Genomic DNA, 22,363 nt, shown 5'->3' with positions numbered 1-22,363 from the left:
TCAAAGATTTGACTATCACTTAAAACAGAATGTTGATATTTAGTATAGCTTGTGAATTTGTACAGTAAAGACCTAGTCTTCCATCTCCAAAGATTCCATTTTTCTATAATATGGCGTTCTATAATTTTTCATATAATATATAATATATTATAAAATATATAAAAATATTTCATAAAATAAAAAAACTGTGCAAAACATATTTACGTATTTTCTGTCATCCACAATCCCTTGAGAAATAATTCTTATCATTAATGCTCTTTTTAATTTCATTTGACTCCCCTATAAAGAACGAGCCTGAGCTTCTAAGTGCTTTTTTTTTTTTTGTCATCATAGCACACAAACTCACTTGAGAGTCTGTCTCGAAGACGACGATGTTCCTCCTTCTCGTGGAGCAGAGCTTTCTCCGCGTCTGAGCGAGCCGCCATGCAGCGCTCGGCTTCCTGCAGCGCCGCCGTCAGACGGGCGCGGACCGACTCCAACTCTGCCGCCAGGGTCTCTCGGGTCTGACGCTCATTCTCCAGACGCCCGGCGGTGACGGTCAACTCCGACTTGACGGTGGCCGTCTGGTTGTTGAAGTCCAGGACGGTTTGGTTGAGGGTGTCTGTGTTGGATTTGAGAGCTTGCCGGGCCTCTTCCAGTTGCTCCTTGAGGGCTTTATTCTCCTCCTGGAGGTCTCTTTGCCTGATGCTGCTGTTGGCTTGGGAATTCTCAAGGTCTCTTCTGAGGGTGCTCAGCTGCTCGTGACAGATGGAAATCTGCTGGAGTAGTTCCCGCTCCCTGTCGCTGGCCTCCGTGAGTTGTGACAAAGCCTATGGGTGTTTAAAATGTACAAATGCAAAGATTTACAACGTGAATCCCACAGATTTACCTGAACTTCAAGATATACTTTTCAACCACACGAGGAAAAAAATTATACATCTGACATTTATAGGCTGTCAAGTGACTTACGATTATGAGGCCTTAGAATAAATTTTCATGTATAGTGTCAGATTTTGGATTAATTTGCTAACAAAAGAAATGAATCAAATAACAAATCAGGTTACATACTAAATAAATCAGTTTAAAATGAGAAAATATATATTATTTAAGCATATTTATAAATCAAATAAGATAAGTAAGATAAAAATACTACTGCTAATCATCATAATAATGATAATCCATCTGAGGGGGCGGCCATTTTGCCACTTGCTGTCGACTCAAAATGACATCACAGTTGCTCAGGGTTCAATCAACGGGAATTACCTGGTGACTTTTGCTTATGTTTCTTTTGTTCTCCTCCTCTACCTCTTGCTGCTTGCGCACATGACTGCCGAGCAGATTCTCCAGCACCGTGCGTGCGCTGCGCTCCTGAGCCAAAAGCGTTTGGGTCTGACTGTTGTCCTCCTCCAGCTGGAGACATAAAAAAGTTACCAACAGTGACAGGACACACCGACTCGGCATCTCATCAGATCATGCGTTTGTACCTGCTTCTTCTTGTTGACTAGTATTCGCATCTCCAGCTCCAAGTTCCTGAGCGTCAGCTCCACTTTCTGTCTCTCCTGAAGCTCAGCCTGTCGCTGCTCTTCCGTCCTCCTCAGCTTATCGCCGGTGGTGTTGTACATCATGGTGGCGTTACGTCCCTTTTCTTGCTCCTGTTTCAGCTGGAATCTGCGCCGCGAGACAAAATATGTGAAAAAACAAAACAAAAAAAAACTGTTGATGAAAGGATAATACAGTCCGGAAGTTTTTACTTGAGGTTGGTGACTTCCGTTTGCAAGTCCAGCTGGTTGCGCTCCAAGGCTGATTTGACGTCTTTCACCTCATCCAGAGCGCTCCTCAGCTGCGCCTTCTCTGTTTCCAAGAGGCTCACTTTGTCGGCGAAGAAGCTGTGACGGCTTTTGGCCTTTTGAATGGAGCGTTCGTATTTGTGGAAAATGTTTTGCAGCTTTACCATGCTCCGAGAGTCTGTGTATACAAATATAGCCATAATATTTTGATTTGATTCTTTCTGTATATGGAGGTCTTTTATTTTTTTTATTTTTTAAATTAATCAAATGTACCCGTCACAAATGAATCCAGGTTCTGAATGAAGAGGGAGCTAGGGCGATGGCCGGAAGGGCGAAAGTCTGAATCATCCGTGGTCACGTCAGATGACGAATTGAACTCATCAATATCTTCAGACATCTCGATGTCTTCTGATTGCTGATTGGATGAAAATTAAATCTACAGATGTACGCAATTGAAATGTGATGGAAAAAAAAGGGCAATATAATGACGTTACCTGTTTTTGCCTTTGTTCTCCAGTTTTATGCCTGTAGCCAATAGAGAAAGAAAGAAAAAACATAATTGTGAAAACTTAAGGATGAATTGGAAAAAAAACAACGAGTGGACTGTTCAAAAAATACCTTCTTTCATGGTCCGACGCGTCACTTAAAGTGCTGTCGTCAAACAATGAGAGCTCTCTGTTGTCGATTTGACGGGTACTGGATTCGTGGGCCTTGCTGCCTCCCGCCGGCAGCGAGGTCTGATCTCCGAAAACTTTTTCGGGTTTGCGACTGAAATTGTGGGTTTGGCATAGAAAAGATTTTGAAAGCCAGGATTAAAGAAAAAAGAAAAAAAGTGCAATACCTGTCAGAGGGTGGAAGCTTCTGTGTTTGTTGGCAGTCTTCAGCTTGACTCGCTGAGCCACTCTCAGGTTTCTCGACGGCCAAGCCCTCGAATGCGCTTCCACCTGAGCTAGTGAGAACGTTGTGATTCGCGGCCTTGGGGGTCTCCTCGATGACCTGAAAAGACCACAGCAAAGAGAAAAAGACGTACAAGGTCATTCTTCATATAGTCTCTTCGCAAACCTAAAACCTAACCAAGGAGTGAAAACATTTCCTTTACGAAATAAATGACTGCAACACATGCAAAGTCCACACAGGAAGCAAAAGTCTACTGCTAGAAACGAGACATTAACGAAAAACGAGAGCAAACGTTGAAAGGACTAAAGGAGCCAGGCGGTCCATCTTCTACCTCTTTCTGGACTTCCAAGTTCAAGTTCTCCACGTCCTCTTCAAAGTCCTCATGGGTAACCAAAGGATAAGAAGTAGAATGTCTGTTCTTCTCAGGTTCTTCTGGTTGATGTTTGTGATGAAGCTCGGGGTTATTGTGGGGGTCTACCCTCCTGTGGAGTGGTTCTTTTGCTTCTTCATCCATGACTCCCTCAGCAGCGGGTAAGCGGCGGTCTGGTATCTTCTCCTTCAGGGATGAGTCGGCAGAATCCGCCGGCGAGTCTTCTGAAGCAGACTCTTGTTTTTCCGGGCCAGAAAGCGGGAGCAGCTTCCGTGCTGGAGCGGCGGGGCGCAAAATGGCTTCTCCTTCCTCTTCATCGCTTAATTGTTCGTCAGCAGACGAGAACTTCACCTGCTTGTCATCAGTGGAAATGTCTGCTTTCAATTGCTCTTCACATGCTAAGGTGGATTTAGCGTCTTTTTTCTCGACTTCTTCCCACAGCTTCTCAGATGGGGCCAGTGGCGGACCACCACCACCTTCCTCATCATCATCATCAGGACTTTGTTGGGCTCTGGCCACATTCTCAACCAAGCCGATCAGGCCAAACTTGTGTGAGGTGAGGTCACCTGACTCCAATGCATCATCTTTTTCCTTGGATGGCAGCGGGGGGCAAAGGGGAAAAAAAGGAGGGGGGGGGGGGGTTTCAAAATGATCTCTTCAAACAAGGAACTACATTTTCACAATATTATTCCTGGAATGGAATGGAAGCTGTTCTAACTCCAAAGGGGAAACCAATAAATCTACATTTTTTTTATATATCGTCATCATAATGACACATTTGCACGAGTTGGAGTAGAAAGCCAATTTCAAATGTAATCGTCACGTGTCATCAGCTTGTTATTTCTGACCTCTTGCTTCTTGTCGTGTTGCAGATGACTTTTTGGGTCTTCTGCCATTGTTTGGACTTCGGGGCGGCCTACGGACGAGGAGAATCGTTACACAGAAAACTCGTGCGCAGAAATGGCACGATGAAAAAAATGCTTGGTGGGACTTTGCACCTTGGCTGACCGGTTCCTGTCGCTGCCGATTGTCATCATCGGCCTCAACGCACGATGGGGTTGATTGGTCTTGGTCGTGATCCAATTCTGAAGGAAAACGTGCTAAAGAAATAGAAATCATGATGTGAAGTTCATTTGAATGGCAAGTCAAAATGAAAAGTGCAAAGCGCTTACTGTCACTCTTTTGAGGCACCGTCTTGGAACGAGGCTGAGGATGAGGACGATCCGGGACCTGGTTCTCGTCCGCCTCGATCCTCCTCGGGGTAGCGACTGGAGCTTTTGGAGACTCCTTCTCCTTACTGGAGGATTGTGGGGATTCCTCGGGTGCGGGAGAAGTGCCGTCGGGCAGGCTTTTTTTACTGACGTTGCTCGATGTATCCCAGTCCGACGCATCTATTTAAAAAAAAAAAATGATGTTAAATCTTTTGAGGGCAGCGTGTTCATAAAAATTCATTCTGACCTTCAGCATAGTCAAAATCTCCCAAACCGAGTTCCTCCATCAAGTCTGCGAAAGAAGCAAAGAAAGAAAATGTACGTCGAGTCATTCAAAAATATTGTCTGGGCTCTTTCGACTTACTGACCTGATTTGTCTTTGCTTTTTCCTTCACACTTGCTCAAAAGCAGTCCCCATTTCGTTTGCTCATTCTAGTGGGGTGAAAAACAGAATAAAAATAAGAAATAATTATACATATATATTTAAAAATAATATTCTAGTGATGAGCTTACATCTTTTAGCGTAGGATCCTCTTTCTGAACATCTCGGTCTTGCACGCTGTCTTTATTCTCGCCAATGGAAGCAACAGCACCAAGGCCTGGCGAGTCAGAAAGACATTTCATATTTTAATTTGTGCATTTAGCCCAAACAAACTTGCTCTCGTCCAACTAGCTTATAGCCAAAAATGACGTTAGTTTTTAAAAGCAAAAACAGTTGAGTGAGAACATTTGAGCGGTCAGCCGTGAATTGCAGTAAAAAGACAAAATATTCAAAATGGTGGATGACTTGTTGACACTGATGTAAAAAAGTTTCATGCAAATGAGCTCAGAGTTAATGAAAATATTTAGTTGGGAAAGCAAAACATTCAGAATGATTCCAATTGCAGATTGGTCAAAAACTCAGCATCACAGGTTCTTTTCAACAATTGAACACTTGACAACTCGGCACTTTATTTTCCCATTTTGGCAAACTATGAAATGCTGTCGTGCTTTGGACGATGGACGATTTGAAAAACGAGAATGCCTTTTATGAACCGTGCATGCATACATTCAGTGCATATATGATGGGTGCACAAATAACATGCAGCGGCCCAAAAGGAAGTCGGTCGGGTGAGCATTCCCGTTTCCTACCCACTCCCAGGCTGCCTCTTTGCCTGCCTCTACTCCACCAAGGCTCGGGCATCCACCCGCCTCCTGCCCCTCTTAAAAATGAGGGACTAAATAACAAGTCTATAAATAAAAAAAAAAAAATGCAACAGGTTGTTTTGACCACACAGCACTGAACTCAATTTGGAAAATCTGCATCTACAACACCGAATGATGACAAATAAAAATACACCTTACCGTCTTCCACCGTCTCTGGAGCCGTATTCTGTGCTTGTGCGCTTTGTTTATCTTCATTCTGGTCGTTCACAAGTCATAAAACCAAAAAGTTGAAGTGACATTTATTCTAACGTGCGTATTCAACGGACTATACCTCAGAATCCCAGGACTCCTGCTCTTCCTCTTCCTTCTCCAGTCCCGACTCGGAATGATCACCTGAGATTTTCAAAATAAGTGCATTCATTAAAGGGCAATAAATAAAACAACAGTTATCGTAGGTGAGTCTTTTAATTTATTCACTTATACCATATTTGTCGAATGTTAATAAATCCAGATTAGCAGCATTGGCTTTCTTTCACGTTCATGTTTAACCCAGCTGTCCTCTAAGCAGCTATCTGCAGGTCCTCCCTCATCCATACATCTCATTTGTGATCTTTCCCTTTGGCTCCTACCTGGCAACTCCATTTCCAGCATCGTTCTCTGGACATTTCCTCTAGCATCTCAATCTCGCCTGTCTAGCTTTGCTTCCAAGCCTTCCAAGTCTGTGCTGTGCCTCTGATGAGAGCATCTTCAACTCTCCCTTGCTGTAAACTTTTTTTTTTGAATGTTAGGTTCATTGAAGACTCCAACTTGGTGTGAGAGGCTGGAATAAGGAACACCTTGACTTGTTCTTACCGCTTTTTGCATCTTTGGAAGCCTCAGCAACACTTTTCGTAGCATCCGGCAGGACTCGGTTGCCTTCATCTTGATCATCTGACATGTCCTCCTCCTCCTCTTCTTCTCCTTCCTCCTCTTCCTCCCCATCGTCATCATCATCATCGGCTGGGTCTTCGTGACTCGCATCATTTTCATCTTCCTTGTTCTGTATAAAAATATTAGCTCATGAGATATTTGCACCTACGGGAATGAACTATGAGGAAATAGGCGGGGCCAGAGGCGCACCTTCAGAAACAACAATTCAAAAAATGCAAGGAACAATCTACGCTATTGATTACCTACTCCAACACGGTGACACCTTGACCGTGTCCTCAGAAGCTCCCTACCTCATCGGCTGAATCCAAATCAACATCATCAATGTCGGTTTGCGGCAACGGTTCCGAAAGCGCGCTGCCGTCCGAGTGGCCGCCACTGACTCTGCCGGATGGAATAGCGAACATCTTCTCTTTGTTCACTTTGCAATTGTCTTCTTCTAACATCTCATCATGTGGCAAACTCAATTGCGGATTCTGGAGAGCCACACGATCCTTCTTGTTTTCTGACAGCTCGGGTTGATCATCAGCCGGTTGGTTGTCTGGTTGGTCTCGGTTTCGTGCGGCGTGTTCGTTTTGCTTGGATGCCGGAGAAGCTTCTTCAACTAACTGCTCCTCTGCTGTCACTTTTGGGTTTCTTCTAGCATGTGGTGCCCCGTCTTCTTCTGATGGAGAGTCCCAATCAGATTCGGCTGGTGACGCTCTTTTCTTGGACCGAGGAGATTTTGGCGAAGGTGTTTCGTCAACGGCTATTTGTTGATCCTGCCTCATTTTTGGACAGGAAGTCCTGCTGGTGATGTCATCTTTATCCTGGCAGCCATGGTTGTCCGTTTCCTCTAAGGAGGAACCCCACGATGATCTACGTTTTTCAGTGCGTCCAATTGTGCCTTTGGCCAGCATATTTCTTTGGCTCGTTTGATCATCATCATCAACCTGCTCCTTTTCCGGCTCTTCCACCAACATCAATTCGTCATCCTCGTCGGAATATTTGGACTCCACTCTGACGGCCGACACCACCAAATCCTGGTCGGCGTCCAACGACTGCAGCCTATGAGAAGGTGATGTTCCAGGTGCTTGTGAGGAATTCTTTACAGGCGCACCATCAGAGCTGTGTTTGTTTGGAGCTTTTCCATCATCGAGCTCAGTTTGGAGAAGGGAGGGCGGCTTTGGTGCGTCTTCTGAAGATGAAGTGTTAGACTGACCAGAGGCCAAACAAGAGTCATCCTCACTCTCCTCCTCCTCCTCTTCTTCTTCTATCTCTTCACTTTCCTCCTCTTCATCCTCCTCTTCATCCTCCTCATCATCCTCCTCATCATCCTCCTCTTCCTCAGAGCCATCACCTTCCGAGCTCGGGTCTTCAGATTCTGAACTTGACTGATTTCCCGACAGCTGCTCTATCTCACCACGTTTGCCCTCGGCTTGTTTAAAAGTTTAGAGGAGGGGAGGGGGGACAAAAAAGGAGAGGAACGGCATCAAAGGAAAGTGACACAAGAATCAACAGAAAACATGTTACCTGCGAGTAGTTTAGGAGAGGGGTAGAGGTCATCTGGGAGGCTTTGGGACGGAAAGGAACGGGTGAGGGTTCTACTGGGGGTTTATTGGGCACAACTCTCGCGGCGCTATTGTCACTGTCAGAGTCGGACGCACTCATGGATTTGTCAAGCACTGCAAAGGCTACGAATGTTATGAATACAATTACCACCACGACCAAAAAAAAAAAAAAATTCAGAGAAAATGAGCTGCCAAGTACCTTTTCCTCTTTTCGATTCAAGCATTTTTCTAAGGTTCATTTTTGGTGGCGTCTGAAAGGAAAAGAGAAAGAAAAAGGGAGGGCGGCGGCTTTAAAAAGTATACAACAAACACGGATGAAAACAGAACTTATTAGTGTTAATTCCAGAAAAGAATTTATGCTGACTCAACAAACCTTTTCAACTATAAGTGACTCACAGTCGTCCTCAGATGAAACCCATTCATCAGTGCCGCCTTTTTTCGACAACCTAAAATCATAAAATCAGACTTGGAAGCTGGACGGAAAGATTTTAGGCGGTGAAATGAAGAAGCTTACTGGCTTAGTGACTCTGCTTGGGAATTATCTTCAAAATCTGAAACAATGCAGGGGAACATAAAACTCTTGATTCAAGACGGAATTTTGCAAATACGCACACTCACAGCAGAGCCATTTGACCTTTGACTGACACACCCCGATAACGGCACGCTAAATATTTGAAGCTCACCATCTTTGTCAATAGCAGGTCCTCCCACGGAGAAGCCCGTTTCCAGGGCTGGGGATGCGTTACCCAACTCGGATTTGGACTTCTTTTTACTCGGACCTGGATGAGACAGCGAGGCTGCCCGGTTCCTTTGAGTACTGCACTCAGTGATGAGAATGGCGCAGCTGGAAGAGAGTCAAGACCACAACATTGACTCCAACCTGTGATGTTTACAACGCTTCAGGTTCAGTCAGTTCTTGACTTACGGATGATGGCCTTCGATCGCGGCGTAATCCTCAGCCGAGTGTCCTTTGTTATCCTTCAGAGAAATATCAGCGTGAAATTGCAAGAGCATTCGCAGCATGCTGATATGTCCGTTGCCGGCAGCTATCATTAATGGTGACCTGCGGGTTTGTTTGATGAGAAAGAAAGCTGCATTAAATACGTACGCTCCGAGTGGGGCTTTTTTTTGGCAGTGGCACTGACCTTCCATCTCTGTCCAAAATATTGACATCAGCACGTTTTTTCAGGAGAATCTCAGCTACTTCTATGTGGTCCTCTTGGACTGCCACAGTCAAGGGTGAAATGCCCTCCTAAACATGAGACGACATTGTAAAATCCAATTCTGTAGTCTTCATCACCTTCATTACCTTATTCTGGGCGTTGATGTCTGCGTCATGATCCACGAGGGTGTCAACAGTGGTGGTCGATGGGATGCTTGAAGCAAAATGTAAAGCTGTGTTTCCCTCCGTGTCCACCAGGTTGGGATCAGCGTGGTTTTCCAACAGAATAGTAGCACATACATCATGCTGGCCTTGTACTGCCTGATAAAAAATGAGGGAGAATAGTCATGATGATGAAAATCACTGATATGCATCAAAACGTGTCTCCGGGCTTACCTTTATTAAGGCGGACTTATTTTGATTGTCACATAAATTGAGTTTGGCTTTTTTTGCCACCAGAAATCTCACCACCTCAGCATTTCCACAGGCACAAGCTAGGTGGAGCGCTGTTCTGTAAGTCAAAAGAGAAGAAAATTCATGAAAGGGATTTACTTGAAATGTCTATTAGTGCTGATGCTTAAGGAGCACCATGGAGAACTTTCTTCAAGAATTTGCTCAAATTCCCAAGGATATTCTGAGGAAGAGGAACCAGTCGCCCTCACTGACCTGTTGTGTTTGTCAACCTGGTTGACGTCATTGCTCTTGACGAGATGCTCCAGTTTGGCCACATCTCCCCGCCAGGCAGCCTTGTGAAACTTGCCCAGGTCCTTTTCTTTCACCTCGTAGCCAACACACAGCGCGTTCCCCCTGTCAGCCGCGCGGGACGGGGACTGTTTCTTCTTGGAGAAGCTGAATAATTTCTTCATGCTTAAGGCTTCACCGCCACTGTCCGTCTGCGACTTAAATTAAATCGGAGTACTGACGCCACTCATGACCGGACAAATAAGACGTCCAAAGCGGATTAACCTCGGAAAATGTCGTTGGAGAACAACATAACTGGACGCGACTATTCATTTTCAAGTCATTTTCAGCCACTTTGCCGCTCACGGAGCGTCGTCATTGTTTTTATTTGAACGGAAAGCTCCAATAGCGCCAAGGAGACCGCCACAAGCGGCGCCTTGGTGCTGGGAGACGTTTATGCGCATGCGCAAAAAAGCCCGATTTCTTATTCTGCGAGTCTTATTGAGAGCTGTTATCTAGAATTTTGGTAAACAGCGCCGCTCTCAGTTCCGGGACGAAACAATTCAGTAAATGAAACGAGAAGTTTCAACTATTTATTTATTCATTCGGTCATTTCGTTTTGGCACTCTGAACACTCCATATCATACAATAGATGTCTGTTTTTATATGTCTGGTTTTTACTACAACACTTTGTGTGCAACTTTGATTATGTGCTCTATAAATAAAGTTGAGGAAGTGACCAGGGGGCTGTAAAATGCTCAGGTCTGCTGTCATCCTGGTGAATGAAGTGTAATCAGCTCTATGTGTGATATCCTCTGCCCAAGGCCACATTATCTGAGTCCTAAGAGCCATAATGGCTGTGCTAGATCATAAACTGCAGTGAGGCTTTGTAATTAAAGAATAAATGAATGGCAAGATAGCCCAAGGCCTTGGGGGGGGGGCTGTCTGGGACCTGTCTGCTTGTCATGTTGTACTGCACGCATTATAAAACAATTAGCTTCCCCAAACATCAACTTTGGCGAATTAGTGAAAAGGAAACACATTTAACACCCATTGTCTCAAAACAATGACTACGCCCTTTGATTTATTGTCACCCTGCCTGGTCTACTGCACAGAGCCCAAATCCCATTAGACCAAAGAAACTAGAAAAGACAACAAAGAAACACTATTACAGTACATGCAAATAAATATGTGTGTGCATATGTATATATTTAGAGGTTTAATAAAATCAAATGTTTTTTAATGTATTGCTTAATGGTATGGTAAAATGCTATGATAATAAAGAAAATACATGCTATTTGGTTTTACTTTGTTATGGCAAGCGCTTATATTAATTTGAATATGAAAAATATAACAAGCAATATATTTAAAATCATCTTCAGAATGTAAATCTGCTCTACTTCCTTCCCCCCCTGTCCTTGTATCCTACCTACAAGGATCTAGAGCTCATTGTGCAAAGATCTATACTTACAGAGCCACTCGTATATAATTTGGTAGAGTGGGTCATTAAGTGAGGAAACAGAAGCTAACTCTTTGAGGAAAGCGCTTTAGCTGGGTGTGACTCACTTGAAAGCCCGCCTGCAGTTTTACAGGGATCAGATGACCATCCAACCTGCTGCCAAAAGTCTTTGTGGTGTTGCCCGCAGCCTTTTGACACAAAAAGGTACACTCGCTTTCAGGTCAGTTGTGGATATGTGCATGTGGGAGGGGGATGGGGGTCCTGTTGTGGAAGTGCCATTCAAGTAACAGCACAAAACACACAACTGGAAGAAAAAGAGAGATGCAAAAGTAACTTAATTGTGTTCCAATAACAGATGAGAAGAAAAATATACTGGTGGTTGGAGGAATATGGAGTTAAAATGAAATTTTATTTCTCTTATTCGCATTTCGCCACTAGGTGTCGCTATGGCACCACACATGCGATAACCGTCAACGTTGCAGTGCGACAGCTAAACGTTTGTTTAGATGACATTGCTTTGAACTTGTCAAATAAATCATTTTAAAAATACATATCAATTCGGAGAGGGTTTAGTTATTGTTAATCTCAGTAAATTCCTTGTGAAACAATGAAAATCTTTAGTTTGATTGTTTCAGCATACCATATATATTTTTTTATAATTTTAAAATAACATCATTGCATCTTACACGAGTTCAATTTTGAGAGCTGTCAGCACACCAAATGCAAAGCATGACATTTATACATGTGCTGCATTAAATCTATCAAAGTACAGTTTCTATCATTCTGAAGGAGCTCTTATTTTTTAACCTCTAGGGGACGCTGTGCGTCCACTGTCTAACACAAAGGCGTTGGCCGTCACTTTTTATTTTTCCGAACACGTAAGCACCTGAAGTCAGCACAATGGAGAAACCGCATCTATCAGAGGAAGCTTTATGAAACTCAGCGTTTGATTCAAATTAAGAAGCATTAACTAGTGATTGAATTCATTCAATTTGTAATTAAATCCCACGCATTTATTCCCACTAACATTTGTTACATTTTGTGTGTTTTCTATGCAACTGTACGACTGTATTACTGCTTTTTTAAGTTTCTACAACAAATTATTTCAAAGCAGGTGGAGGGTGTGACGAGAAGCCGCAGTAAAAACAGAACTGCGCACTATTGTATGCATTATGTTGATTACGTTGCTTCGTGTGCGTAAAGAAAAAAAACAAAAAGACCAAAAAAAATGGAGGTCTGGCGTTGCATGAGTGATGAAGCCAGGGGGTTCTGTAAGAGTAAATCGTAACTAGAAAATAAAGAAAATGAAGTTGTGGCACTCTGTCAGCAGTGGTGTAAAGTAATAAAGCACAAAAAAATCTTGGTTACAGTGCCAGTAGTTAAATAAATTTGATCTGTACTATTTTTTTAAACGCATGTACAAGTGTCTATTTTTATAATATGTATAGTGAGAGCAGCTTTGTTAACCCATCTATCGTGTCTCGGATCCAATTTCACTTACTAATTGGTCCCAAAGAGAATTATTGACTGTAAAAATGTCTTTTGGTTATTTTTGTTAGGATTATGCTAAAATGTGTTGTCACCACGAGCTTCATTTAAGTTCCGACCTACAGCGTTCTATTTCTGGTTTATTCCTGTCAATTTCCATGGAAAGTTTCCAAGCTGCAAATTCCCGGAATTTACTAACCTAATAACATATATTTGGTGAACTATAGTTGTGCCAGTAACTAGTGACAAGTAAAACATTTTAACGCGCTTCCACTAACAACCAATGTGTTCGCTTTCTGTGACTTATGCGATTTTTTTTTTTTTTTTTAAGTCAATGGTGTGCCTCGGTTCGGTGAAGATTGTGAAACACTGCGTGGAAGCAGCGCGTAAAGACGCGGCCAACTTGGAGTGGGGGTTGTGCGTACGTGTGTGTGTGCGCGCGTGTGTGTGTTTTGGAGGGAGTGGGGGTTGGACTTGTCGCAGCCAATCACGAAGTCGTCCGAGGTGTCTGCTGACTGACGGCTTGACTGGAGGTTATATACTCTGACTTTTACTAGTACGGTACATTTAAACGTAACTGCGCAGCGTGGGACACGCACACGAGGAAGACGCACTCATTACTTTGTTGTTGTTGTTTTTTCCCAAATCAGTCCGTTTTTTTCCCCTGTCCTATGGGGGACATGTCTCACGCCCAGTTATCGAGCATCGCCATGGAGAGGCTGGTGGCCAGGAGGACCTTCCCCTTCCACAAGCGCACCGGCGTATGTCGGAACCTCTTCGGACCGGTGGACCACGACGAGCTAAGCCGGGAGATGAGCGTCAAACTGCGGGAGATTTCCGAGCGCGACCGGCAGCGGTGGAACTTTAATTTTGAGGCCAACACCCCACTGGATGGAGACTACGAGTGGGTGGAGGTCTCTTCGGATAGCGCCCCGGCGTTCTATCAAAGCTCGTCAGTGCAGCTCGACGTGCCCGCTACGCCCGTCAAGCTGCACCCGGACGCATTGGAACGTCTGGCCGCGCCCGAGGGTAGCGACGGCGCGTCGGTGGAGCTCAACCAGGAGAACCGCGCGGACAAGCTCAACTCCCGGAGGCTGGCCCACAGAATGGCCCCTTGTGGCGGACGGAAGAGGCCGACGGCCCCCGCGGATAACAACACGCACATCACAGGTAGGTTGAGTCGCCCAGCATCCACGCTGAATGCCACGATGGAAGATTCCGTGCAAAAGAGCGTCAACGCCAATTTTCTGCCTTGTTGCGTTTAGATTTCTTCGTGAAGCGAAGAAGGGCCGCGGAGAGAAAGTGTGTGGAGATGAGCCATCACGCCAAGTCTCCCATTCCCATGGAGCAAACCCCCAGGAAGAGGATCCGCTGAAGGTACATTTTTACAAATCATTGCAATGCCTATTAAGTACTTGAATTCAATTAGATGTGTCTTTATTATTATAGCCCACGTAAAACTTTTTGCGCGTGGTCTTTTTCTTCTTCAAGGTTCAGTTACAAAGATAGTTTACCAGGCTGGATTGTGTTGTGATGATTTCATTCAGCCATTTTAGTTGTTAAAAAAACATGTTTGGGATATTTAATTGGAGCTATTTTGGCTTTATTTTGAAGATCGTCGCTCTTTACTTGATATAAATCCATATTTCATGATGTTTACTATATTATGAGTCATGATTGGTCTTTTTAATTTGATCTTTGCCTGGTTAATCTGGGGAACCATTTCTATTTAATAAATGTAAACATTTTAAACAACACATTTTAAAGCGGCAATCAGTTTCTTGTATTTTATAAATGATTGTTATTTATAAGAGTCGTTAAGGCTTTTCAATGTTGCTGTATTTGAGCATAATCAGGTTGATTCCATCCTGTTATTTAAACATTTACTGTTACGGGAAATGTTACTGTTATTTGTTGAGGCTATTCCGTTATATTTTGTTTTGCTCACCTTATTTTGAAAGGATTTAACACGTCAAAAAAAAAACGAAGTGGCTGGGGGAGGGGTGATTGTGAAAAGGAGGTAAGGGGGGGAGCAATAGTAGGGCGGAGTGGGGGAGGGGAACGACGTCACACGCTGTGGCGGGAAAAAAAGAGTACCACCCCTTTGCTGATCTTGCATCCTGGCGAGGAAGGCGCTCGTGTCTATTGCTTATTGTTTTTCTCCATTTTGTTCTACAAGGAAAACTCAATTTTTAATTTTTTTTTTCTCCTCAGGTGGATTTTTTTGCACTACTACTGCTTGTGTGGGCATGTTTGATGGAGGAAGGAAAGAAGAAAAAAAGGAGGAGGGGAAGAATGGACTATCGCCGGCTCCCCCCCGGTCCCGTGGATCAGCGCTGGCCGGACACCCATTGCCGACCTTTCAGGACTGAACCGGTCGGGCTTTCGGGGTGGGGACGATGGAGCGTGATTTTTTTTTTTTTTCTATCCAGTACAAATGTAGCATTCATTGTTGCTGCCACTCGACAGTGTTAACAGTGTTTTAACATCTGTGCAATCCTTAAGAAAAAAAAAAAAGACTTTAAATTGTCTACACTGGCCAAAAGTGTACAGCTTTATAGAAACAACCGCCTATTAATGGTTAATGTGTCGTTGGGTTTTATTTTCTCCAGTAAATGTATATTTTTAAGTCTATTTTAATTTATAATTTATTTATGTTTCTTTTGTACGTGTTAAGTGAATTCTTGATTCAGCCATATGGCCTATGTTTATTTTAGTTCCTTATTTTTGTATTGGTGGTGTATTTGCAATCATGTAGTTTGTAGCGTACACTAGTCGTCTTTGTCTGAGCCATTTAAAAAAAAAATGTTTGTTCTCCATGCAAGTTCCCTCATGAGCAAAAAAAAAAAGATGAGAATAAAATGTTTTTTTTAAGTCAAATTTTGTATTTTCTTTCTTTTCTGGACTACTAAACATCAACAAGGGGCTCAGGTGCAGCCTTGATATACCTTGTGAGAGTGGGGGTGGGTGTTTTTTTTTTTTTTTTTTTAAGGGGGGGTTGTATTGAGACTTGGGCAGCATGGCAGCTGTGGGATATAGGCTGGGATTTAAAGGCCCTTTGGCCCTCTATAGAAGCAGCAGCTGCCTTAGGATCCCCGCATTGTCCGCAATCGAGACTCCCCCACATGCAGCCGCACTCAACAAGCCCCCAAAAGACCCACTCGCACACACGCACGCACACACACGCTGTTTACTCCGCTGTGGATACACCGGGCGTGGAGGCCACCTGCCAGAGCTGGAAAGAGAAAAAACCTCAAGTCTTTGTATTCGGCCTCTTCTATTGACACGTAGCATTCAACAGGTCATACTTGTAAGTTTACACTAAAATGAAAGAAGCCAAATGCGCAGCGAGTGCGTGACGCATCAATCAGCACCGAGAGTGATAAAATTGATCGTTTTTTTTGGATAACCGTGGCCGCTTTTCGACCCACTGATTTAATTGTGGTCACTTTTGCATCCAAACTATAACATAAATGGGATGTACGTAGCATTATGTCAAATAGTAACTATTTCTTACTATGCAAAAGATGAACATCTTTTTAAATATGACAAAATGTTTATTGTTTGTAAATTGTATCTTTTTTTTTGTATGACAGTTAAGAATGGTAATTAAAACATTGCCGGGATAGTTAACAATGTTGACAATTTGCTTTAAGGGATTTTTTAAATTCCATTTGTTTTTTATGGGGATTTAATTTTTGGGAAATTCTGACGCATCCCAGAGAGGATCGCGTCGGGCCTCGGAGTCGACACGGCATCTTCCTTTATTGACATATTTGCGTCCACGCATGCCCAGTGGCATTATGGTAATCATCCATAGCATTGCTCCAATGGCTTTGACTGTGTGACATGATCAAAACGGAGACTTTTGATGGCAAGAGTGACTTTGTCGGCTCTATGCAGCCATAAGCCGCCGGGGCTTGTTCTGATTTCCAACACAAAGCGCTCTCGGGCTTCTTTCTTTGCTTTTTGTTGCCATATGGCAAATCCATGTAGACATAGCCAAGACCCATTCAGTCAGCCGCAGAATGTCCCGCATCAGAGAACAAAAGACACTTTGTCCACCCGCTCCATTGATACCAATGGCCGAAAAAAATATTATAATTAATCTATGGCTATATCCAGCTAATTAACGCCCATATGCCCGCGGGGAGCCGCGGGGGTCATTGAGTGGACTTTTAAAATCTCAATAGTTTACATGTTAAAGACAACAGCTGTTCATGTGTTACTTTAATGAAGTCCCCTCTGTGCTGGAGACGGGACACATTTGGGGGGCTGGGGTGCCTCCCCCTTGGGGTTAAAGGGGGTCACCTTACACTTTTTCTCTCTTCAGCTGTGCAACCACATAAAGCACAATGGTAAAGGTGCCATCCATCCATCCATCCATCCATCCATCCATCCATCCATCCATCCATCCATCCATCCATCCATCCATCCATCCATCCATCCATCCATCCATCCATCCATCCATCCATCCGTCTTAATATAGGCTCTGTACAGGAAGTGGCTGTTATGACTCAATTTGGACCACTTTGATGGCCACAAAGGGAGGAGATGGCAGTTCTTGTCTCGGCCTCACTAACAAGCCTTCAATGGAATATAATGACACAAGCAGCTGCCGATGTGGCGCTGGGGGGGGATCACGCTTATGAGACCCTCGCCGTGTCCCGTACGACCTTTGAACGCAATGCCGACATCTCGCGTTTGGATGTGTTACCGCGTCGCGACATTCCTTCGATGGGATCGTTTAGGGAGTCACAAGCACAAGAGCGTTTCTATCCGTGGCATTGACTCCAAATAAAGTTCCGCTGTTCTTGTGGCCCATTAATGTGATTGTGAACAGTTTTGAGAGGGTGTGCATACTTTTGCAATCACATTATTTCTGCCATTTATTTCCAGTACTCCTCTCCCTGAATATTTATTTTCAGCTAAATTGTACAGGTTACAGGTTACACTACTGGTAGAAATTGTTTGGAATTAATTTATGTTGCAAATACAAAAACCGGGCATTTGAACAGGGGTGTGTAGACTTTTGTCAAACGATGATGTAATATTGAATTGATATTATTAAACAACAATGAAGAGAGCAATGCACTTGTAACTGGTTTCCATTCTAGCAGGATTGTGAGCATAAAATCTGATCCATCTGTCGTGTTTATTCCCCTTCACGAAGGTTTGCAAGTCAGCAAGCATAGCCAATCCAACCCATGCGGCAAAAAAAAAAAAAAACAACTGTCATTTTCGAGCAAAAAAACTTTGAGTCACATCCTCCTCCACCCGACGGCAGCACACAATTAGCGAGGCCCTGTGCAATTAAATGCAGAAAGGAGGCAAACGGGGCCAGCGAATTAGCATTTTCCATGACCATCTGGCATGGGCGCAGGCGAGCGGCAACAAAGGCGAGCTGCGCGGAGACGAGAGGCGAGTGTGCCATCGCATTGACCTGCAAATGAGGCTTTGTCACAGAGTTAAAGCTCCCTGACCCCCCTTTTACACCCACACCTTCTTTTTTGGAAAGCCCCGGCGTGATGAATGGGATGCTAAATTTAGCCTGGTGTTTGTTTTCAATGTGCCGACCAGACACCATTGGACACTTTCAGTTGGGCTAAGATTAATCTGTCTGTACTTTTGCATCCGTCTAGTTAGTTAGTGTCATCCTTTTTTTTTTTTTTTGGAGGAGGGGGGTCTTCTTTCAAAATTTAAGCTTGAAATCCAAGGGCTGAATTTGTGTGTTTACAAAAGTCATGAAGCTGAAATGTTACATTTAACTGAGGTTTTAGCGGACTACAAATGTTCGCTTGATTGGGATTTGGAGCCTGAGGTGAGACACGTGCACATGCACACACACACATACACACACACGCACGCACACATGCGCACACAAGGCACCACGTGATCGAATGCTCGAACAAATGAGAGAAGTGTGTCTATTTTGGATAAATCAACACTCATTTTGAGAAGGGCCCCTACAAAAAAAAGCTTAAAACTTGAGCGCTTGTATACAATTTATTTTATCAATTATTATCATTTTTTAACAGTAGTAGTCCAATTTATTTTATTATTTTTCATTATATTTTTAACAGTAGTAGCAATTTATATCATTAAGATAAACCATACACGATTAAACAAGTAATAGAACATTTATATTGATATTCTGTATTTTTATCAGTAATTTTATTGCGAATCTCTATTATTTAAGTTCCCGTAATAATGCACAATATTTATAAGACGGTGTAATGCTGTTGAGCTTCTGAGATGACAAAATTTATTGCATTTAATCATACACATTATTTTATAACTATTGCTTGTTTTTAGTTGAATTATTATAATAATAAAAAACTGAATGTAGTCTAAGAATAAAATAAAACAAATGTGCACACGTGCAGCTTCCACGTAATTTCGCCTCATTTTCAGACTGGCCACGACAATACCGATTTTCCTTTTTCTCCCCCTTACATCCACTTTGTATTCATGCCGGCGTCGGACAAAAGGGGCCTGCGGGCGGCTTCGTCCACGCAGGAGGCGGCATGACAGGCAACTTGTGGCTGCTTTACAAAATATCTTCCTTTATGTCTTCTTTATTTTTGCATCTCTACTTTGGCGTGGAAGGAGGAGGAAGGGAGGAGGGAGGGAGTTCCTCCCACTTTCTCCTCGTCTAATTCATTTTGCTCTCGAGAAGGTAGCGTCATACACAGAGATGGCCGTTATTTATTTATTTAAATGATTGGATGTTTAAAAACTATTTTGGGGTTGCAAAGTTGTTGTTGTACCGACATACCAGGAGCGGTTTCAAATTTTGTTGCCAAATCACCAAAATATTAGGAACAGCTCTCAGAGTCTCCATGCACTAAATATAACCAGATAGTCAAGGTGTACCTAATGAAGTGTCCAGTTGGCCTCAATATTTTGGAGTTATAACTTGACTTTGTTGAATTAAAATTTTGGAAAACTTAGAGGAAGGTTTAGAGGTGCTTCAAATGAGTGACTCTTCAAGTAAGATGAACATTTGTGCCAATTAGAAGCGCGTGAAGCGAGCGGTGTCCTCTCAATGGAATGCTCTGTTTCTCCACTTGAGAAGGTTTAAAGGTCACGTGGGTGATTTGGCGGCCAAAGTTAAGGCACATGATCTTTGCTGGAGGAATCTCCGAGACAACAAAGGAAAGAAATTAGTTTTTTTTCTGGCTCGAAAGTCAAGGTCCAATTACACTAGTTGTACCTTAACTTACGAGCTGAAAAAAAAACTTAATTTTTGGGGTGATTTTAATATTGAAAAATAACATCGTACTGAATAAAACAATAAATTTGTATTTTAATTAAGTTCTGTAGTATTGGTGTGTGCTGTAAAGGGGTGTGGCCTAATGAGCTGGTTGGTTAGTCTCCATGTGAGCTTGTGAGTGTGAGTTGTGGCCTACAGCAGCTTCTTTCCAGCGTTGTCATTTTTGTTCACTGAAGTGTAATGGCACCTGTGGTCGCTTTCAGTAAAAACTGACACAGGATCTGTTTTACTTTCTGCAACCAAATTTGACAAAGGCTTCTTTAACAACATCAATGGTGACACGTGAGCCGCCACTTAAACAACATCCAACATGCCAGCTGTCTCTGATTCCTCTTTGTTTTCCTGTGCGGTTGACCCCCTCGCACCCCACCCAAACGTCCCTCATACACAAAATGGCCACCGATATGCCAGCGACAACATATGGCGTGCCGGAGACACAATGAGCTTTTGAATTCCCACAGATGAGAATTCCACAATGAAGCTGTGAGATGGTCGAACGCCTTCACAGCAATGAGGGGAAAAGTTGTACAGGAACTTTACAATCAATATATTGATCAATCGGGGGCTTGGGCTTTTATTTCCGGAATCCTGATGCTCCTGAGATGCCACCTACGTGATTGTCATCCGGCCTCAAGGTTAGTCAGCCCAGCGAACAAGCTCCTGGGGATCCTTTGGAGTCCGGCGCATACTGTACTCATCAAAAGCTCATAACCCGACCGGACGAGCATACGCGGACTCTGCAGGAAAGCAGGGGGGCCATTGTGGCGACAGATAGCGCCATGACACTTGAGGAATGAGATCTTACTCCGGCCCAGTGCCAGTCCTGACCGCCTCCATTCTTCCTTTTGTCCGGAGCCCTTTCAGCCCCTCGGAGGAAAACCTGTTCCCCTTCACTTCCTGCCTCGCACGGGGATGTAAGGCTTCTGTTGGGCGTTCGCCGCCTGGGTTTTTATCTTGTCTATCCATCCAGCCATCCATCGGCGCCTCCTTCTTCTCCACCCGTCTTCTTCTGGCTCCCTCGATCATCTCGCCTGATACAAGTTGGGGTGGAGGCCTCGCAGGTGGCGTTTCAGGCCTGGCCACACAGCTATGGGTGCACTGACTTGCACTAACGCTATTCACGCCTCACTTTTGCGGGCCAGCTCTTATGAAAAGGGGCGGCGCGGCAGCCTTTATGAGATACTCCACAAAGGGTCATCATTCATCAGACAGCACAAAACTGAACAGCTTCGTCCTTGCTGCCGGCGTCTTGTTTTTAACCTTGTTGACTTATCACCAAAATCTCGAGGAAAACCACGCCAATCCACCGACCCTTTTGAAATATTTCATTAAAAAAAGAGAGTGCGGAATCTGTCTGCCTGCACTTTGATCCGATCAACCAGGTGCGCCACAACTTAGACCTGCTTTTAGAGGGTCTAAGATTTATTGTCAGGTGCGCTAGGGATGTGTGAAAGACGTCATCGATGCGCCAAAACGCCCAAAATGGCGCAGTGCCATCTGCTAAATTCCCAAACACGATAAACTAGACTGACCCCGGCACGAGAAGGAAGCTGAGTGCAAATGTCTACGAAACCAGGGGCCTTAGTGTCAAGCGTCTCTCGCTGATATGAATTTATCAGGGAGCTCACAGGTCACCGGGCTGCCATCAATCTCCTCCTCTCCCCCGGCTGCTTCTTCTCACGGGGGCCTTTTGAGACCAGTTGGCAGCTCGCAACAATACCCAGAATGCTGCGGGCGTCTTGTCGCCCTGTCCTAATTTGTGGCCGCCGTCCCGGAGTTGAATTCAACCGCCGCTGGCTGCTTGACCTGCGGCTTTATGCTGGGGGATTAGCAACATCTTTGAGTCGCCATGCAGCGCGCAGCCAATGGGCTGATGGGCAGCCCGCAATTACACAGCGGGAAAGGGCCCATTTAGACGCATGTGCGCACACACGCACACAAAATTGTACATAGATGGCCGAGGAGGCGGTAAGGGCAGCTTTGATGAGGACTTAAGCGTCTGTGTGTGTTTTGGGGCGTCCACACTGCGCATTCAGCCGTCAATGCGGTCACAAAAATGCCACTGTACCCCGACGGGCGTGACACACTGTGGACACAATACCGGACAGACATGAAACGGCCACATGTCTACCAGGCAAATGGCATCGTAGGGGTTCAAAGTGACCCATGTCCCACAGTGTGTGGGCTTTGCAAGGACCAAAACACTCTTTGGCAACACTGAGTGGTGCATACTGTCCGGGATTGATGATAATTTGGCCTTTTGTATGTCATGGAAAGGTTGAAAATGGAGTGTGTGTGACCTGGCCACTTTATTAGGTACACCGGTGCAGCAAAATCTACTTTATTAGTGAAATTGCAAGCAGCAACGACAAATATGGAAAATGATTGTCTTTCAAGATATGAGCTTATTGCGGAGTTTATTTATTTATT

At 44.1% G+C, this 22,363-nt stretch overlaps 2 protein-coding genes across 2 annotated transcripts in view; one reads left to right on the top strand and one right to left on the bottom strand.

Moving 5' to 3' along the window:
• LOC148396759 (alanine and arginine rich domain containing protein) overlaps positions 1 to 22,363 on the bottom strand; it is a 62,231-nt gene that overhangs the window by 4,619 nt on the left and 35,249 nt on the right. Inside the window, exons 3-31 of the mRNA XM_088377897.1 lie at positions 9,696 to 11,473; positions 9,426 to 9,540; positions 9,177 to 9,350; positions 9,013 to 9,119; positions 8,793 to 8,930; positions 8,551 to 8,711; positions 8,382 to 8,418; positions 8,241 to 8,313; positions 8,067 to 8,118; positions 7,830 to 7,990; positions 6,243 to 6,429; positions 5,722 to 5,783; positions 5,589 to 5,646; positions 5,376 to 5,474; positions 4,758 to 4,843; positions 4,613 to 4,676; positions 4,492 to 4,536; positions 4,206 to 4,424; positions 4,032 to 4,133; positions 3,882 to 3,949; positions 2,995 to 3,624; positions 2,608 to 2,762; positions 2,385 to 2,534; positions 2,261 to 2,291; positions 2,040 to 2,181; positions 1,731 to 1,944; positions 1,464 to 1,647; positions 1,243 to 1,389; positions 347 to 809 (exon numbers count right to left, since the gene is read on the bottom strand). Coding sequence (XP_088234023.1) covers positions 347 to 809; positions 1,243 to 1,389; positions 1,464 to 1,647; positions 1,731 to 1,944; positions 2,040 to 2,181; positions 2,261 to 2,291; positions 2,385 to 2,534; positions 2,608 to 2,762; positions 2,995 to 3,624; positions 3,882 to 3,949; positions 4,032 to 4,133; positions 4,206 to 4,424; positions 4,492 to 4,536; positions 4,613 to 4,676; positions 4,758 to 4,843; positions 5,376 to 5,474; positions 5,589 to 5,646; positions 5,722 to 5,783; positions 6,243 to 6,429; positions 7,830 to 7,990; positions 8,067 to 8,118; positions 8,241 to 8,313; positions 8,382 to 8,418; positions 8,551 to 8,711; positions 8,793 to 8,930; positions 9,013 to 9,119; positions 9,177 to 9,350; positions 9,426 to 9,540; positions 9,696 to 9,895 — 4,324 coding nt within the window. The 5' untranslated portion in view covers positions 9,896 to 11,473. The remainder of the gene's footprint in view (positions 1 to 346; positions 810 to 1,242; positions 1,390 to 1,463; positions 1,648 to 1,730; positions 1,945 to 2,039; positions 2,182 to 2,260; positions 2,292 to 2,384; positions 2,535 to 2,607; positions 2,763 to 2,994; positions 3,625 to 3,881; positions 3,950 to 4,031; positions 4,134 to 4,205; positions 4,425 to 4,491; positions 4,537 to 4,612; positions 4,677 to 4,757; positions 4,844 to 5,375; positions 5,475 to 5,588; positions 5,647 to 5,721; positions 5,784 to 6,242; positions 6,430 to 7,829; positions 7,991 to 8,066; positions 8,119 to 8,240; positions 8,314 to 8,381; positions 8,419 to 8,550; positions 8,712 to 8,792; positions 8,931 to 9,012; positions 9,120 to 9,176; positions 9,351 to 9,425; positions 9,541 to 9,695; positions 11,474 to 22,363) is intronic.
• On the top strand, positions 13,209 to 15,537 carry cdkn1cb (cyclin dependent kinase inhibitor 1Cb). Its single transcript, XM_088377906.1, has 3 exons — positions 13,209 to 13,827; positions 13,923 to 14,034; positions 14,872 to 15,537. The coding sequence occupies exons 1-2, from the start codon at positions 13,329 to 13,331 to the stop codon at positions 14,030 to 14,032; spliced, it is 609 nt and encodes a 202-aa protein (XP_088234032.1). The 5' UTR covers positions 13,209 to 13,328; the 3' UTR covers positions 14,033 to 14,034; positions 14,872 to 15,537.

Source organism: Syngnathus floridae, chromosome 6 (assembly GCF_059516105.1).
Source record: "Syngnathus floridae isolate MCC-2025c chromosome 6, RoL_Sflo_1.0, whole genome shotgun sequence".
NCBI classification, from domain to species: domain Eukaryota; kingdom Metazoa; phylum Chordata; class Actinopteri; order Syngnathiformes; family Syngnathidae; genus Syngnathus; species Syngnathus floridae.
The sequence above is the reverse complement of the archived record's forward strand: the minus strand, read 5'-3'. Positions and strand labels throughout refer to the sequence as shown.